Here is a 17,497-nt window from a genome sequence, read left to right on the forward strand (position 1 = left end):
TGGGGAGAGACAAATCAAGTTAAGGACCACTTGGGGAGTAGTATGGAAACCTAAGACAGCAGAAGCTCCACTTTGTAGCTCAGCCGTCCACATACTGACTGGGGGAGTTTTGGATTCATAAGCATATATACCATGTGCAGCTTGGAATTTTATTGTTAAAAATACTTATAGGCAAAAACACAAGCCATCTGTCCACAAGTTGAATTTGTTCAACCTTAATCAAGAGGATTAGGGACTCACTCCAGCCAGGAAAGCAGATCAGTACCTTGTTGATCTGTCATCAGAGGAGCTACCAACAGCAGCAGGTGGGAACAAATACAGAAATCCACAGTCAGACATTACACAGAGAGTGAATAAGAGACCTTGGAACAGTAAGCCCTAAGTGAGGTGTCTCCATCAAATTCCTCCTTTCAGGCCTCAGGGAACCCTACAGAAGAAAACAAACTCAACTTCATTGTTGGAGGGTCCTTGTCTCATAATGTTGTGCCAGGACTTTATTTTTATTTTACTTTTATTCTTCTCTCATATGTTACATCCCAATACAGTCTCCTCTCTGTCCTCTCTTCCCAGTTCCTTACACCTGCCCTCTCCCCCAGATCCACTTCAACTGCGTTTCCCTTCAGAAAAGAGCAGGCCTCACAGGGATATCAGATATGGCATATCATGTTGCAATAAGACTAGTCATATCCCCTTATATTAAGGATGGACAAGAAAATTTAGAAGAGGGCCCCAAAAGAGTCAGAGACAGCCCCTGCTCCTGCTCTTAAGTGTCCCACAAAAATGCCAAGATACACAACTGTAATCTATATGCAGAGGGCCTAGATCAGACTCATGCAGGTCCCCTGGTTGCCAGCTCAGTCTCTGTGAGCCCCTATGAGCCCTGGTTAGTTGGTTCTGTGGGTTTTCTTGTAGTGTCCTTGACCCCTCTGGCTCTCATAGTCCTTCTTCCCTCTTCATAGGATTCCCCAAGTTCTGCCTCATGTTTGGCTCTGGGTTCTGTATCTGCTCCCATCAATTGCTGGATGAGGCCTCTCTGATGATTATAGAAGGCTCCAGTCTACAAGTACAGCAGAGCAGTCTACAAGTACAGCAGAGCAGTCTACAAGTACAGCAGAGCAGTCTACAAGTACAGGATACTTAGGAATCATTTCATTGACCCCCGCCCCCAATATGTTTGATTCTGTCCTGGTTCTTGGCCCCTCTAGGCAGTGTCAGGTATAGGGTCGATCTAGTGGCATGGGTCTCAAGTTGGACTAGCTGTTGGTTGGCCACTCCCACAAGTTCTGCACAATCTTTAATTTTCTTTTTTCATTTGATTTGATATTCTCATTTCTCTCTCTCCTCCTCATCTCTCCTATAGGTCTTTTGTATAGTATATATAGTATGGCTTCCAGTTTTGTGTTTTATGGGATTCCTGAGTATGTAAATGAGAGTAGTAGGTTTCTGCATCTACTTTTCATCTGCATTTTCTTGGACTCTTTTCCTTGTCCTTGTTTTGTACTATTCCAATGTGTTGGGTTTTGTTTTATCTGATTGTACTATTAATTATTTATTATTAATTAATTAATTATTTTTAAAAATAATGAAATTTTCAAATAAATGAATGGAACCAGAAAAAATATTGAATGAGCTAGCATAAACCTTGAAACAGACACACACACACATTCTTGCTCATCTGTGATTTCCTAGCTCTAAATCTTCAGACGTGAGTATATAACCTAAAGTAACCGCAGAAACCAGGAAAATAAAAAAGGACCACAGGGTGGAGAAAGGAGTTTTAGAGAGAGGATTTGCACTGTGGCCAAGGACTGTGTTAATATCTGTGGGCTGAGTTGCTGACGTGTGTATGTCCATGGTCTGGGCTGTTGCCGGAACCATATGGAAGTCCCAGAGCCATGCTGCCGCTGATTGTGAAGGGCAAAGAGGCTTCTTTTGCAGTGGTATTGATGACTGTCGACTCACAGTTGAGAATGAAAGACGCTGAAGGCTTCTGTGACAACTGCCCACACACACCACCAAAAAAAAAAAAAAGAGCTTGACAGGAAGCAACTGAAGAGAGCTCTTAAAAATTGTGATGGGCCAGGCAGGGTGCACTTTGTGAAATTCCCAAATAATCAACAAAAATATTATGTTTAAAGGAAAAGAGAGGAATAGCAGGCTATAGATGATACAAAGGAGGAAATGGGAAAACGGTGGGGGGGGGGTGTTTCAATTGGGTGAAGGTAGGACAATACAGAAGGTAAGAGGGGGATAAACATTATGTTTGTAATGGTGAGTCATTATTTTATATTTACCTAAAATTACATACAGTACACACACACACACATATATGTATGAATATCTATTTTTACTTTTATTTTTTTGAGACAGGGTTTCTCTATGTATCCCTGGCTCTCCAGAAACTCACTCTGTAGACCAGGCTGGTCTCAAATTCCAAACTCAAACTCAGATACCCCCTGCCTCTGTCTTCAAGTACTGAGATTAAAAGCATGTGCCACCCCATATATATATTAGTATATTTATGTAATAGTTTATAATATATAATTAGTATAAATATCAATAACACAATAAATATTATATATATATACTCATATGGAGTGATATTGCTCCCCCTAAAAAGCCATAGGCTATCTAACAAAACCCTAGTGCCAGGTATGAGAAACCCCTTTCAAGCTGGTTAAAAGAATCCCAAGAGATTCCCAAAACAATATGGGTGATTGCTGTTGTCCTTGGTTACCTCTCAGAGGGTGAAGATAAGTCCCTGTTGCTGAAGATATCAATGTTTTAATTTAAAAATTATTTTAGTTGTAGTATAAAACAGTAACACTTTATACACAGAAGACACTGTAATTTGATCACATCAGCTCCTGTGTTAATCCTTGTGTATGTGCGTGCATGTGTGTGTTTATATATGTGTGCAAACACATGTGGAGGCTTGATATTGATGTCAGTTGTCTTCCTTGTTCTTATTTCACCTTATTTTTTGATGCAGGGTCTCTTAACGAATCTGGAAGTCAGTGAGCTCCAGGTACTGCCTATCCCTGCCTCTTCTGAACTGGTGTTATAGGTTTGAAGATATAGTTCCTCCAATTAGATTGCATTTTCCATTCAGCTATGAACATTATCCATTGATGAGGTTAGCATCCTCATGATCTGATCATCTTCAATAGCATCACCAGTGTGAATACATGAGCCTTCAAGACACATTTCATATCTAATCCATAACACATATTTTTCCCCAGCTTTCTTTTTCTTACAATAAAGTAAGTCCAGATTTCATAAGATACCTCCTTATGGCCACTAATAGTAACATGACATTTTATCATAGAAGATTGCATTTATTCTATTTAATAAATATCTGTGGAACAACTAATTATAATGAGCCCATACATATAGATAAATAATTCAAAATATAATGCTTACATAGAGGTCACAATATTGTGGTAGCTTTTAAACATGCCCCCTACCACAATTCCCTAAAAGCCATTTTATCAAAAGGCGAGTTTTGTTCTCAGTTCTTGAATGTAGACACTGTGACTTCAGTGGGGCATAACTGAAGTGATGCTATCCCCATTTCCTGGTCCACATCTTAAGGAATTGGTAGCTTCCTCCTCCTGGCTCCTGGAATATTCTGACTTATGTCCATCCAATATGCTGGGAGAAGCCAAGCAGACACATAGCAAGTTCTGTGCAGTTGGTGTGGCTGACAGCCCCAAATGACTCAGCCAACTTCCAGCATCTATTGCCAGATACACACTGAGCAAGTCCTCTAGATCCTGAAAACGTGCTGTAGTCATCCCAGGCATTCGCACTCCTCCTGTGGGTGCTGTATGGAGGAGAGGTAAACTGGCCCTGCTCAAGTCTGACCAAAGTGCTGATTTGTAAGCAAAAGAAATCATTGTTTTTATTCTAAGAGGCCACATTTAGACAGCGTTGTGAAACAATCAATACCTGGAACAAACATTACACCACTGAGTGCTGTGATAGAAGTGACCACTCAACCAATTAATCAACAAAAATGTATTATGTAGTATTAACTGGTGAGGTGTTGAGTTAGGAAAGGCTTTGTCAGTGAGATCTAAGTGAAGATCCAGAGAGAGTCCAGAGATTTCTAAAGAGAACAAGAGGGTGAAAGTTGTTTGTTTCAGGTCATGGAAGGTATGGGACTTCTGGACAGCTGTGGTAGTCTGGAAAACACTAACGTCCAAGAAGACACAGGGTGATCAGGACCAGTTGTTCATTAAGGGCTTAATCAAGATTAGCTATTCCTCCCTTGGAGCTCCTCCCACTCTTAACACTCTTTCTCTCTGTTTCTTAATACATCTATATTTGCTCTACTTTAAAAGTGTGGATTAATTTTGAAGGGAGAGGACTCTTTACACACCCATAATCAGGCAATAACTTAATTATTTAAGAACTCACTCTCTTCTTGATGTGTATCCTATATTTCTAGCATGTAGATACCTCAAATCTATAAGAAATCAATACTTATCGAATGACTGACTGACTGAGGAATCATATAAGAATTGTAAGGGAATGACATCACATTCATATATTAGTAAAACCACCCTGGCTGTAGTAGAGAGGGCGGTTTACAGATTGCTGGGTTAGTGTATTTACCAGGATAATATAACAACAGAATTTTTTCCGAGAGCAGCTTCATTTTACACACAGGTATCTTTATTTTTAATATAGAATAGTTTTAAAAGTCCAACAGAATAAAGGAATAAAACATTTCAAAATTAACCATGGAATTTATTAAACACATCACAGAAACGTGCAACCAAGTCTTTAAAATGTCTTTTTTGGGTATTAAAAATAAAACTAGCAATTTCAATATTTTAGATAATACGAAAAGTTAACCTCAAAACACAAACTCACACCACCTTTTATAACTGGCTTTTCTTGTACATATAATATTCTTATTTTTAAAACCTCTACTTTGTAACATATTATTACATCATAAAGATCCCTAATAGCTAACATCACTCTTTTAGGTCAGAACACATGGTTAATGTTATCAGTACTAACATATGTTATTCCCAATACTCACATATTGATGATTAAAGCTTGAGTAGTGGCTTTTTGTTAGCAACATGACAATTCAGTTTCATTTCTGGAGCATAAGGAATGCCCAAATATATTTTCATAACCATCTGGCTATGAAACAGAGCAGTTCTGATAAGGTACTTAAGGCGTAGTCCCGTCATTGTTAGTGGATAAGCTGACACCAAATTCTGTCAGCCCAGTGACCAAGAGCAGGTCTACTAACAGCCAATGCTCTGCTTCCCATACAATAGTAGAAAGACTTTTCACTTGTCATAATGACACACAACCATCTGATAATATGCCTTTCAAAATGTTAAAAGAATGGTGGCTTTAACACATGAAATTCGTTATATTGTATTTTAACACCTGCCCATCCTCTTTGAAAGAAAAAAAATAAAATTCATAAACAACAACAAAAATCCAGGGTGGTATTGTCCAGAAATAACCATGCCATTCATATTTTCGTTCAGGCTGTTAAAAATTGCCAGAATTTCTTTCACATGTATTTGTAGCCTTTTTTCAGCGCTAAGGACTGAACTCAGGATCTCCTGCATTCTAGACAAGCTGCATCAATGAGTCACATCCTGAGCCATTCTTTACAATCTTTTACAATTTTATGTACTCAGATGTCTGTCTATGTAAGTACAGATCTTTAGTGTTACTTTCAATGGCTAAATAGTTTTTGTATCACGGACACTCTGATTTATTTGAGCAATACAATCCTAACTATTTATTGCACTAGAGTGCTTACCATATGCCAGACAATATTAGAGCGGATTTACTTTCATTAATTTTTTCAATCCTCCATAGTTTCTTATAAATGAAGAAACAGACCTAAGAGATGACTTTGTTCAATCTCTTCAATGTCAGACATTTTAGTGGTTATTAGTGCTTTGGTATTATAAACAATGCTGTCATTAATATCTTGGTTCATGTTTTTTTTTAAAGAATGTCTTTAAGTTCTAAACATCAGAATTGTTGGGACCAAAGCATATTTTCCAAAACTCCTTATATACCTCCCGTTGTTTCTCTTAGGAATACTGTTAATTTGTATCTCACCCAGCAACTTTACAATCCTCACTCCTTGGATTCTTTTATCTTTGGTTTGTTTGTTTGTTTGGGACAGGGTTTCTCTGTGTAGCTGTGACTGTCCTGGAACATGCTCAATACCTCAAACTCAGAGATCTTCTGCCTCTGCCTCTTTAGTGGAGTGCACCACCACCGCTTGGGGGATTCTTTTCTCTTTAAAGGACTGAAACACTAACCACTACTTTAATTTGTTCGTCTCTTTTCAAAATTGGACTTCATTTTAAATTGAGTTTTGTAAGCAAGCATTTTTTCTTGTATTGTCATGCCAATCCTGTTGTTGACATGTAACTGTTTATAAGCCACATTTATATGTTCTTATTTGGAGATACTTTACATAATTTCCCTGTATGTGCAAGACGAGCTCTCTAATTTTATGTAATATTTCCAAGAGATGATCCTTAATATTTCCACATGATTTAGAGGGTAGTGTGTGTGTGTGATACACATGTACGAACTAGAGCACCAAATCAATATTTCAAGTTGCCAAGAACCAACGTCTGGTTCCATTTTTCGTTTTGTTTTTCCTGCTGTTGGGTGTGTGTGGTTATCTCGGGCTGCGAAGGACTAATCTTCCAGTCACTGCAGCGGCCAGTGACAGCACGTTTAGTCAGTCGGTGCCGACACCCAGAAGCTTTCCTCTGATGTCAGGCTGGGGAAGGAGCCAGCGTGAGTTGCCTCAGCCTCTCCGGAGGCAGAGCGCCTTGACACTCCCCTCCACGGGATTCCAGCCAGTTCCACCAGCTCACGTGACTCCATCCCAGCAACTTCCTAGTCCCCTAACGCCGAACATTTTACTCGGATAGCCCGAAGGACCGTCTGACCTTCTATAGGGATTACTATACGACAACAACCCACCAAAATGAACTCACGGAGTTAAACTAAGTGCTGCGCGAAACCCAAAGCGAACCCTCTTTTCTTAGTCTCCGATACACTCCAGAGGTGCTTAGTCGGCCTCGGCGCGCCTGAAGGACCTCGTCCTCCCGAGACACCCGAGCAATGGAAAAGCCCACAACTTAGTCGCTAATCCCACGAATCTGTGGGAGATCAGCAGAGGAAGCAGTAGAAAAGACTCCTCGCGTGGGTCTCGGGGGAAAGGCAGGGTTCTTGTCCCAGCTGGAGCAGGCAGCGCTCAAGTCGCCTGGATTCCCGACACGCCCCGCGCGGGGGCCTGCGCGGCTTCTCCGCCGTTGCCGCCGCCGCCTCTGTTGCTGGGGTGGGAGAGAGGAGGGGCCGAGGAGGACCCTGGACCGCCCGTCCCCGTGGCTGTGTTTGTACCTGAGCGGCCTCTTTTCTCCGTCGTGCGCTGACGGCCGCGGTGTCGAGGGGCAGTCCCTGGGGACACCTCGGCACGCAGCGGACATGCCTCTCTTTGCCACCAATCCCTTCGACCAGGATGTTGGTAAGTGTTTTCCCCGTCGTCCGTCCGTTCCCCGCCAGGCTGCGAGCCCACGCCGCCCACCCCCCGCGTTCCTCCCGGGCTGCAAGGCCGAGGAGCCCACGTTCTTCTCTCCGGAGCCGGGAGAGGGTTGAGGACTTGACTCATCCTCTTGGAAAGAAATGGGGCAGAGAACCTTCCTAGTGGGCCTCGGCACGGGACTCGGGGGGCTTCGAAGGAATTGTTTAAGGGATTTGGGGTAGAGGATTGCGTCGGGAGGAGCAGCCGATGAAGCCATCTGCCGCTGGGACTCGGCTTCTGGAGAAGAGCGAAGGGCTGGGGCGTATCTTGGCTTGAGCAGATTGCTTAGAAGCCCTATCGCCAAAGTATTTGCCTGGCCCAATGGAAAGCTCCGGGAACTGGCAAAATGCTTCAGGTCAGGTTACTTAGGGTTATTTATTTATTTTTATTATTCTTTTCATCGCTCTTATAACGGTCCCTGGAGGAGAGAGGCCTGGATATGGGTAGATTGAAATATTGAGAGAGACAAAGATGGACCACTTGGCAACAACTGAAACGCCTTTGGGATGCCTTCCTCAGACTGGGCCTCTGCCGTGGGGAAATGTGGAAGACGATTTTGCATCTAGGAAGGGTCTGAAATGTTGAATTTTTTTTGTTTTCTGAATTATTGGTATTAGGTATCTATCATATTAGTTTAGCAGACTGCCTCTTTCTGGCCTGAAGGTCATAATGGAATTTGAATTTCTTGAAAGAGAATTTTGGGGTGACTTGAATTCACGTAGAGCTACGCTGGCAACAGTGTAGAAGGCAAACCCAACACCATCGCCAGTCCCACAAGACTAGTTTAGCCATCACTATAGTAAAAGAATGTAAGGATAACTTGTGAGAGTTGCTTTATGAATTATGTTTTTTGAGAGGTGAATTTTAAATTTTGCACTTTGAACTCTTTATAGCATCTCACTGGAAATCATATTACTGCCACTTCCTGCTTGGTCCATAGTGATTTAAATGAATGTCCCGAATCTGAGCAGTGGATGGAACGTTAGAAATCATCAATAATGCTAAATAAGTAATGAATTGGAAAATTGTGTTTGCTAAGTGCTTAGCACCCGTTCTTACAGAACATAGTGTTCACTGACTTAAGACACTGAACTATGAAGACCATCGCATGGCTGCTCGTTGGCCTGCTTACTACGTACTACATCAGTGACCGGGACAAATGCTTATAATGAAACATACTTGGTGCTTCTGTTCCCAGCGCTTACATATCTAGTATTTATTTGGTTTTTTGTTTTTCGAGACAGGTTTCTTCCAGGGACTGGGAGGTCTGCGCCACCATGCCTAGCCTAATGGCCCTAGTTGTAATGGCATCTTGCTTCCTGCTAATCAGTCACATTTATATTCTCATGGCTTGTTTGTTTTCGTGGTGTTAGGAATGGAACCCAGGGCCTAATATGTGTTTCTTCTCATTTTTTCGAAACTACATTTGCACTGGATTCGGATAGATTTCTTAATGCTAAACCTCTTCTTGCTTCACATGCCACCCGTTTCAAAGACAAGCCCTTTCTTGCCTTTATGCTTTTGTTTCTATTATTTAATCTGTCTTTCTGCATATATGTCTCGTGCTTTAAAGCCAGATTAGAATATGACTTGTTCTACCTAAGTTATCTGAGTCTTGCAACATTGAGTTTCTCATAGCAAAATTATTGACATTTTGAAACAGATAAAATTCTTAAGTGGGCTTATGTTCTATACAGTGAAGAGTGTTGGCTTTTAATGTCTCTTGGGGTGTTTACTTTGTGTTTCAGAACTACTGTGATGTTCACCTTTCCCAAACTCCTGCAATTTTCAACCTTTTTGTCTTTCCTAAATTAAGCATTAGGCCATTGTGTTCTTTATTTTGCTCCTTGTTTGATGGCTGCTACATAATCAGCTTTGAATAAATGCTTGTTGAGTTGAAACTGTGTTAAACCTGCTAGACATGGATGTTTAAAAAATTCAGTTTGAATTATAAAGATAATTTATACCATCAAGTTCCCTGCTGACTTGTATTTACCAATTCCAAAAGTCAAATTCTTCATCTTTTTTTTAAAATTAAAGTCTTAAATTTTTCTTCTGTGCTTTATCCATAGGTTTCTAGGTCACCAAACTTTTTCTAGTTTTCTGCTTAGCTTTTTAGTCGTGTGTGTGTGTGTGTGTGTGTGTGTGTGTGCGTGCGTGCGTATATTCCCCCCATATCTAATGTTAAGCAACCTGGACTCAGTATTAAACCTCTGCTCCATTGACACTTTGTTCTCTTAGAGCCTTAGGAGGCTTAGTGTTAAGTAGAATTTGGAGTGATTTGCTTCAATTCAAGTTTCAGGTTAGCTGTGTAGCAGCAGTGTGTGGCTTTGAGGTAGTTGGTTAGATATTCTGTACCTTTGTTTCCTTGCCTTTAAATAAGGAGTATAAGAATTATAATGTTTCTTAGCTTATAGGGTTGGTAGAACTAAGTCAGTGTTTTAAAAGCACATAGAAAAGTCTCTGTTTTTTTTGTAATTTGTGAAGTGAGATTTTAAAACAAAAACAAGTTACTCTTTTAGCTTTAAACACTTCATGTAGTCCAGTGACTCACAAGTTTAAATAGTCTTGCTATGTATTGGAGATTTGGGTATCCATTTACTCGCTGTTTCCAGTGGATTTTGACCTGTTTCCCTCTAGCTTCTCATTCTGGCATCCTAGCCCATCTCAGTGGATTGAGTCATTGATATTTCCTGTTAGTCAGTTCTGATGTCTCAGAGTGATCCTTGATTCTTTCCCACTCCATTCTGTCTGTAAGGTCTTTTGGTTCTACTTAACGTCTATCCAGAATCTTGTTACCTCAGTATTGCCATACTCAACCATCTCAGCCGCTTTAGACAGAGACTGTGGCTGGGGCTCTGGGGTAGGATACTCTTTTGTTCCTCCAATAAAGTCTCATTTATAAAAGTCATAAGTCTTTGAAAAGTACTGGATAAGGTCACCCACCTGTTCAGAAATCTCTGTTAATTTTCTATTTATCCACATAGAGGGAGAGATGATTGTGATCCTTGGACTGACTGACTGTCATGTCAGGCTTCTTGGATCTGAGCATTCTAAGCATTCCTTCCTCTGTAGCTTCATAGGTCATTTTCTTTGCTTATGTTATTTAAAGTTGTGATGTCCATCACATCATTTTGGGGCTCTATTCAAAATTCATGTTCCGAGAGGGGCTTTCCTCATTGTCTTCTATTAAAGAATCTGTCATTTTCTACTTCCTGCTGTTTGTTCATTTTCTTGATAAGTTCATCAATTGATAGTCTTGTGTGGAATAAACTTCTTAAAGATGAGAACTTTTCATTCTTGTTCCTAGTACCTTTGGGGCAATTCCTGGAACATACTAAACACACAATTTATCTAGTAATGAATTACTGATAATTTTCTAGATTGCTAGTTTGGTATTCCATTACCACTTAAAAATCAGTCTATTAGAAAACTGAGCTTATTTTTCCGTGTTGTTCTTTTCTTTCCTTGATTGGTTTATAATGCTCCATTTATCTTGACTATTAAAATACAAAAGTGCTGGCCTCTTCCCTCCCTTCAGTGCTGGAGATCTAACCAAGGCCTTGCAAGTATCAGAAAAGCACGGTTCTTCTTACCTATACCTTGCAGTTCCTGGTCTTGTTATCTTGAGATGGGGGTCTCACTGTATCCCAGGTTTGCCTAGAAGTTGAGATGCTCCTACCTCTGCCTCCTAAGTCCTGAGGTGACAGGTGTGCAACAGTAAGCCTAGTGCTGTAAGAAATGTCTTTGAATCATTCCTTTGTCTCTGCTAAATGCTGCTTTTGATTTTTATGATAATTTAGTAGTCGGTGGCCCACTCCTTTAATTCCAGTTCTCAGGAGGCAGAGGCAGGTGGATATCTTTTGGTTAGAGGACAGCCTGAGCTACCTAGTGAGTTCCAGGCCAGCCGAAGGTATATAACAAGACCTTGTCTAAATAAAAATAAATAAGTTAATTATATTTTTTAAAAAAATCATTTTTAATCAAACTCTTTTTGACCAGTCCATATTCTGCATATTGTTAATCAGCTATGCTTACTTTTTTTTTAGCATTTCGCTTAATCCAGTCAGCATCATGAGTCACAGATTAATTTTTGTCCTAAACCAGTGGTTCTCAACCTTCCTAACATGACCCTTTAACACAGTTAGTTCCTCATGTTGTAGTGGCCCCAGGCATAAAATTGCTCATATTACTACTTCATCACTATAATTTTACTACTGTTTTGATCATAATGTAATATGTTATGAACATGTTAATGAATCATAACGTAATATTTTTTGGAGAGAGGTTTAGCAACAAGGTTGTGACCCACGGATTGAGAACTACTGTCGTAAAGTGCAGAGATCTTGGCTTTTGCGAAAATATTGCACATTTAGCTTATGAAATGTAAAGTCATAGTTATGATAGTAGACAGTTTGCTAAATTACTATTGGTGAATGGGAGAATTTTGCATTGGACCAAATCAAGCTCCTTTGAATTTACTTTTCAGTATTGTAAGTAGTTATGAAAATATCTCACTCATAGGATTGCTATCAGGGTTATTTGTGAAAATACTTGATAGTCTGATTCTTTACTGGTGTTGAATATGCTTCATATACCTCAAATTCAGTATGTTCAAAACTATAATGAAGCTTTTTTCAATTAACATTTTTCCCTTTGTTTTTTTTTTATGACTGGACATCAGTAGTTTACATTGTTACACAGGCCAGTAACCTATGTGACATTTTGATTTCTATGATTATAATTCTCTCCATTCCTAAGAACGGTTGTTAGAGGAAATTATCCTGTCTTATTTCTTTGCTTTCTCAAATGTTCAACAGTTGTTTTAGAAAATCTCAGTAACTGTTAAGAAGATTTAAAATGCAGTTGAGGTTTTCATGTGTTATCCTTTTGAGTACTGTTAGAAAATCCTTACCTCCTTTTTATGACTGTGTCTTAGTCGGTGTTCTGTTGCTGCGAAGAGACACCATGATCACAGCAACCCTTAAAAGAAGGCATTTAATTGGAAATGGCTTACAGTTCAGAGGTTTAGTTCATTATCATCATGACAGGAAGCATGGCAGCATTCAGGCAGACATGGTGCTGGAGAAGGAGTCCAGAGTTCTACATTTGGATCAGCAGGCAGAGCTCACCCCCAATGACATACTTCTTCCAACAAGGCCACATCTCCTAATAGTGCCGCTCTCTATAAGCCTATGGGGGCCCATCTCTATTCAAACCACCACAACTGTAGAAATAATCTAACGATAAAATGAGATCATAAGCTTTGAATTCTTTAGAAATATGTCTGGTGCATGTGGGTGTGCATGCATGGGAGGGAGGGAGAGAGAGAGATGTGTTGTAATAGGAGCGCAGCAGCGGGCTGCATTCCTGCCACCACGGCTCCCGCCACTGGCTAGCTTTACCCGAAATAACAACACACAAATTATATTCTTTTAAACACTGCCTGGCCCATTAGTTTCAGCCTCTTAACCCATTTCTAATAATCTATGTAGCACCACAAGGTGCACTTACCAGGAAAGATTCAGCATGTCTGACCTGGTGGCTGGCTGCATTGTGTCTGCCCTGGAGAGAGCTGCATGGCGTCTGAGCTCACTTCCTCTTCCTCCCAGCATTCTGTTCTGTTTACTCCGCCTATCTAAATTTTAACCTATCAGGGCCAAGGCAGTTTCTTTTTTTAACCAATGACCTTCCTCCATCAGAGGTGTCCACCCCCACCCACCCCCATGCTCTGGTTTTATCTTAGAAATTAATAGTTTTTTACTTCATTTGCTGTTTATAAAACCATGTTGAGTTGCTATTGGTAGGTCTTTTGGTTTTTTAGCTTTTGTTGTTGTTGGAGGTGGTGGTGATGTGTGCTTGCTTGCATGCGCGTGCGTGTGCGTGTGCGTGTGCGTGTGCGTGTGTGTGTGTGTGTGTGTGTGTGTGTTTTAAGACAGGGTTTCTCTATGTAATAGTTCTGACTGTCCTGGAACTCGCTTTGTAGACCAGGCTGACCTTGAATTTGTAGAGATCCTCCTGCCTCTGCCTTCTGAGGGCTTGGATTAAAGGCCACCACTGCCTGGGTTATATTCTTCTGATTTAGGAAATAGTTATTTTAAGTGTTGAGAAGAATTGTGCCACTATTTGGTTGATCTTAAGGCAGCATCAGAAATGATGTGATCAGTTCAGAGTTGTAAATTGCATTGTTGGATTTTTGTTTGTTTTGTTTTGAGACAAGTTTTCTCTGTGTAACCTTGGTTGTCCTGGAACTTGTTCTGGAAACCAGGCTGGCTTCAAACTCAGAGATCCACCTAATTCTGTCTCCCGAGCGTTGGAATGAAAGACATGCACCATATATGCTGGTTGCAAATTTTTTTGGGGTGTGTGTGTGTGAACTTAACTGGGATATCTAAGCCAAATAAACCTTTTCCTCCCCTAGTTTTTTTTGGTCATGCTGTTTTATCGCAACAATAGAAATGAAACTAAGATGCCATATATTCTTGGAAATATCATTAATTTAGGAAATATGAGGTCATAATTGTGATAGATAATTTATAGTTTATCAAAAATAGGTCTATTATTTTTAGTTAGCTAGTAACTTTAAAAAATAGGTTTCATTTTGATCACTTAGATGTATTTTTAATTAGGTTTTAAGATTTAAAGATTTTAATTACATATAGGCATCTCTTTGAAAAATAGCCTGCTTGGCTACCAGTCCAAGATGAATTAAATATTAAAATGTACTACCAAATCAAAGTAACAACAGGTTCTCCTTCCCAAAGATGAAGTAAATACTAGATTGGGAGATACCTGTTCAGGCTGACTGAGTCTTTTTGGGATGCAAAACAGTGAGGACCCATCCTACAGGGCTTTAGATACTCAACTTTTATCTGTGGGGCTTTCTTAACATTTGTTTGATACTTAGGCTGAGAGCATGTTTTTTTTTTTAACATTTAAAATAGAGCTGATTATTTAAAAAAAAATCTAGAGTATATTTTGGATGCTTGAATAATTGCAGGTAGATTTGAAACAGTTCTGACCTGGTTAGAACAAAACCAAAAAGCAGTTTATAGTTGTGTTCTAAACAGCCAGCATGGTTCTTACAGTCGCGTCAACTTGTTCACATTTTCTTTCTTATAAGCTTTTTATATTGGTAGGAAAGGATTCTTTTTCTAGCAACTCATATTTGATTATATTTTTGCTTGTTCGGTGTTTTTTGAATCAATACAAATACTTCTAATGTGTTACATTGTAGTGTAACTATGTCTTATTATTTCAGCTTTTTTCCAAAGTGGTGTGTATAAACAGCCAGTCTGGATTCATTATTCTGCTTTCATGTTTGTATTACTTTATGCTTTATCACTTAAGTAGAAAGAAAGGAGGTCTTTCTATTTCTTTTTAGTTTCTAAATATATCCAACCTTTTTGATTTTTTTTCTTTCTTTATCACCACTTTCAAATTGTTTTGGTCTTTATAATTTCTGTGACACCTTTCCTATCACATGTTAGGTGTGTATCTGTTAATTTTGTTTGTCATTGTAGTTGTAAGGCACTTCAAATATGACCTGGAATGGGATTGAAATTCCTTTTTTTTTCTTGAATATGTACTGAAATTTTATAGTCTTCTATAAAATCAACTTATCAATGTAGGTGAGATAGGTGATCCTATTTCTGAGACCGTACCATGGTCTATATTCTTGTATCAAGACAGATTAAACTGGACATGGTGGTGTTTATTGGTCTTCTTATCATTCAGATGGCTGAGAAAGGAGGATTATGCATTCAAGGCCAGCCTGGGATCTACAGTGAATTTAAGGGTTGCTTAGACTATGTAGCAAGACCCTGTCTTAAAAAGGAACTCAATTAAGACAGATTATCCAGAAATACACATAACAAATTGATATGAGCATAGTTTTTTTTTTTTAACATGGGAGCTGTCTAATTTAAGTCTCAGACATCTGGGATGTTCTGTTCATTTTATGCTTAAATTTGATGTTTGCAGAGCTATGTAAAAAAGTTATTGAAAAGAAAGGCTATGAGCTATTGGTAATGGCCTGAGTAGAAAGACCTACCAAGTCCCAACCGTTGAGATGATTCTCCTCTGTGCTATAGCAGTTGTTTCTCCTGAGTGTAAGCAGGACACCTCTGGAATGAGGGTCTTAATTTTTTTTTCTTAGTGGCCAGCTCCTAGACAGAGGAAGATTAGAGAAATCCTAGTTTTTACTGCTGATTGTGGAAAGAATGGCTTTTAGTTACTGTAACACACCCTTGCAAAGAATAATTCTAGTTTTATGTCTTTGGTTATGGGAGAATGTAGGACAGGACAGAACAGGAAGGCAAGAGGAAAAAAAGCTTCATATGAGGCCGTTACTTTGAGATACTACTTTCTGAGCCTAACAGTGAAATTAAAATGCTTTGAAAATTGTGTATTCTTACATAGGAATTAATAAGTTGCTTTTGCTATTTTACTTATTAAAAGATTGTACATTGTATTGTATTGTAGCTTGAATATGCCCCTCAGGTTCATGAGCTGGAAGCTTGGTGCCCACTGTGGCAATGTTGAGAGGTGATGGGATCCTTAAAAGGTGGAACTTAGTAGGAAATAGTTAGGTTATTGGAAGTACCAAACCATTGGAAGAGATCATTGTCGTTCGTATGGAACCTGGACTAGTTTCTATAAGAACAAGCTGCTGTTTTTATAGTATTTAAAGTGAGCCTGTTCTCTAAAATCCCATGGCCTCCTGTTTTATGTAATTGTGTGACTGTTGTGTTAAAATCTACTGTGAGGTCTTTATTAAAGGATGTACTGATGGGTCTGCTAGAGCAACCAGTCTGAGATATTTTGTTGTAACAACCAAAGCCTGATGGTATAGACAGTGAGGCATAAGTCCTGTATGTACTAGTACCTGTGTGTTAATGCCTTTCTTGCTAGGTGTTTATTCTAGTTGTCCAGTGTTAGAGACTAACTTGGTAAGCTATGCTATGTTCCTGACAGCTATGATATCGATCATTTTGTAAGCCTGCAAAGTATTTTATGCTATTAAACTTTCCAACACCTGTAGCTCTCAGTAGTATGCCAAATAGAGAATTTTCTTGAATTAGCAGGGCACTGAGGAGAAGGAAGCAGAGGTTTCGTTGTTAACATGATTATGACAAGCTACTACAAATAAGAATATTGGTATGGGTTGATTAGTCTCAGGCTAAAAAAATTAAACTTGTATTGAAGGTCATAATGATATTACATTACTTTATCACTGTGACCTAGACAAGCCTAACTGCTTTGTGCTTCTGTGCAGCCTTGACCATTGTACATATCTTCTTTTTAACCTAAATTGCTTTGTTCTGTTTTCTTTTTCCAAGTCGTTTGTGTTTTCCTTAATCTTTCATGTTAGAAGATTATTCCAGCTGTTAATCCTTAGCCGAGTGCCCCTGATTGGAGAAAAAAAATTGAACACACATTGGAAGTGCCGAAAACATAATTTGATTTCTTTGATCTTGACCTTCATCAAGGGTTTTCTGGTGGTGTGTTACTAGAGACTTTCCTCAACCCTCTGCGTTTTGTTTTTAGTGTCCGTGTTTCATAATTGAGCAGAGCAGAGCACACAAAGAAGTCTTGTAAGCCTGTCTCAGAAGGTCTTGATGTTTAGTCAGCCTTACACAATTAGTACAGATCTCTCTTGGTCAAAGCATATACATTTTCTAAACATTGTTGAATTCAGTTTCTTCACATTTTGCTGGGATTTTTTTTGCATTTATAATTATGGAAAGGATTTATTCATAGTTTTCAAGTTAACAGTGTTGCCTGACTTGAGTATTAATAGTAACACTGGAAATGTTGGTAAGTTAGGAGGCATTTTCCCTGCTTCTGTCTTTTGCAAATGATTGTGGAGAATTGCTTTAATATTTTTCCTTAAATGTTTTG

General features: G+C 39.3%; 1 protein-coding gene across 1 annotated transcript in view; it reads left to right on the forward strand.

The window, feature by feature from the left end:
• Window positions 1-7,306: 7,306 nt before the first annotated feature.
• Stam (signal transducing adaptor molecule) overlaps window positions 7,307-17,497 on the forward strand; it is a 55,367-nt gene continuing 45,176 nt past the window's right edge. The window contains exon 1 of the mRNA XM_075970532.1: window positions 7,307-7,537. Within this exon, the coding sequence (XP_075826647.1) occupies window positions 7,498-7,537 (40 nt within the window). The 5' untranslated portion in view covers window positions 7,307-7,497. The remainder of the gene's footprint in view (window positions 7,538-17,497) is intronic.

This window comes from Microtus pennsylvanicus, chromosome 4 (genome assembly GCF_037038515.1).
Source record: "Microtus pennsylvanicus isolate mMicPen1 chromosome 4, mMicPen1.hap1, whole genome shotgun sequence".
NCBI classification, from domain to species: Eukaryota; Metazoa; Chordata; class Mammalia; order Rodentia; family Cricetidae; genus Microtus; species Microtus pennsylvanicus.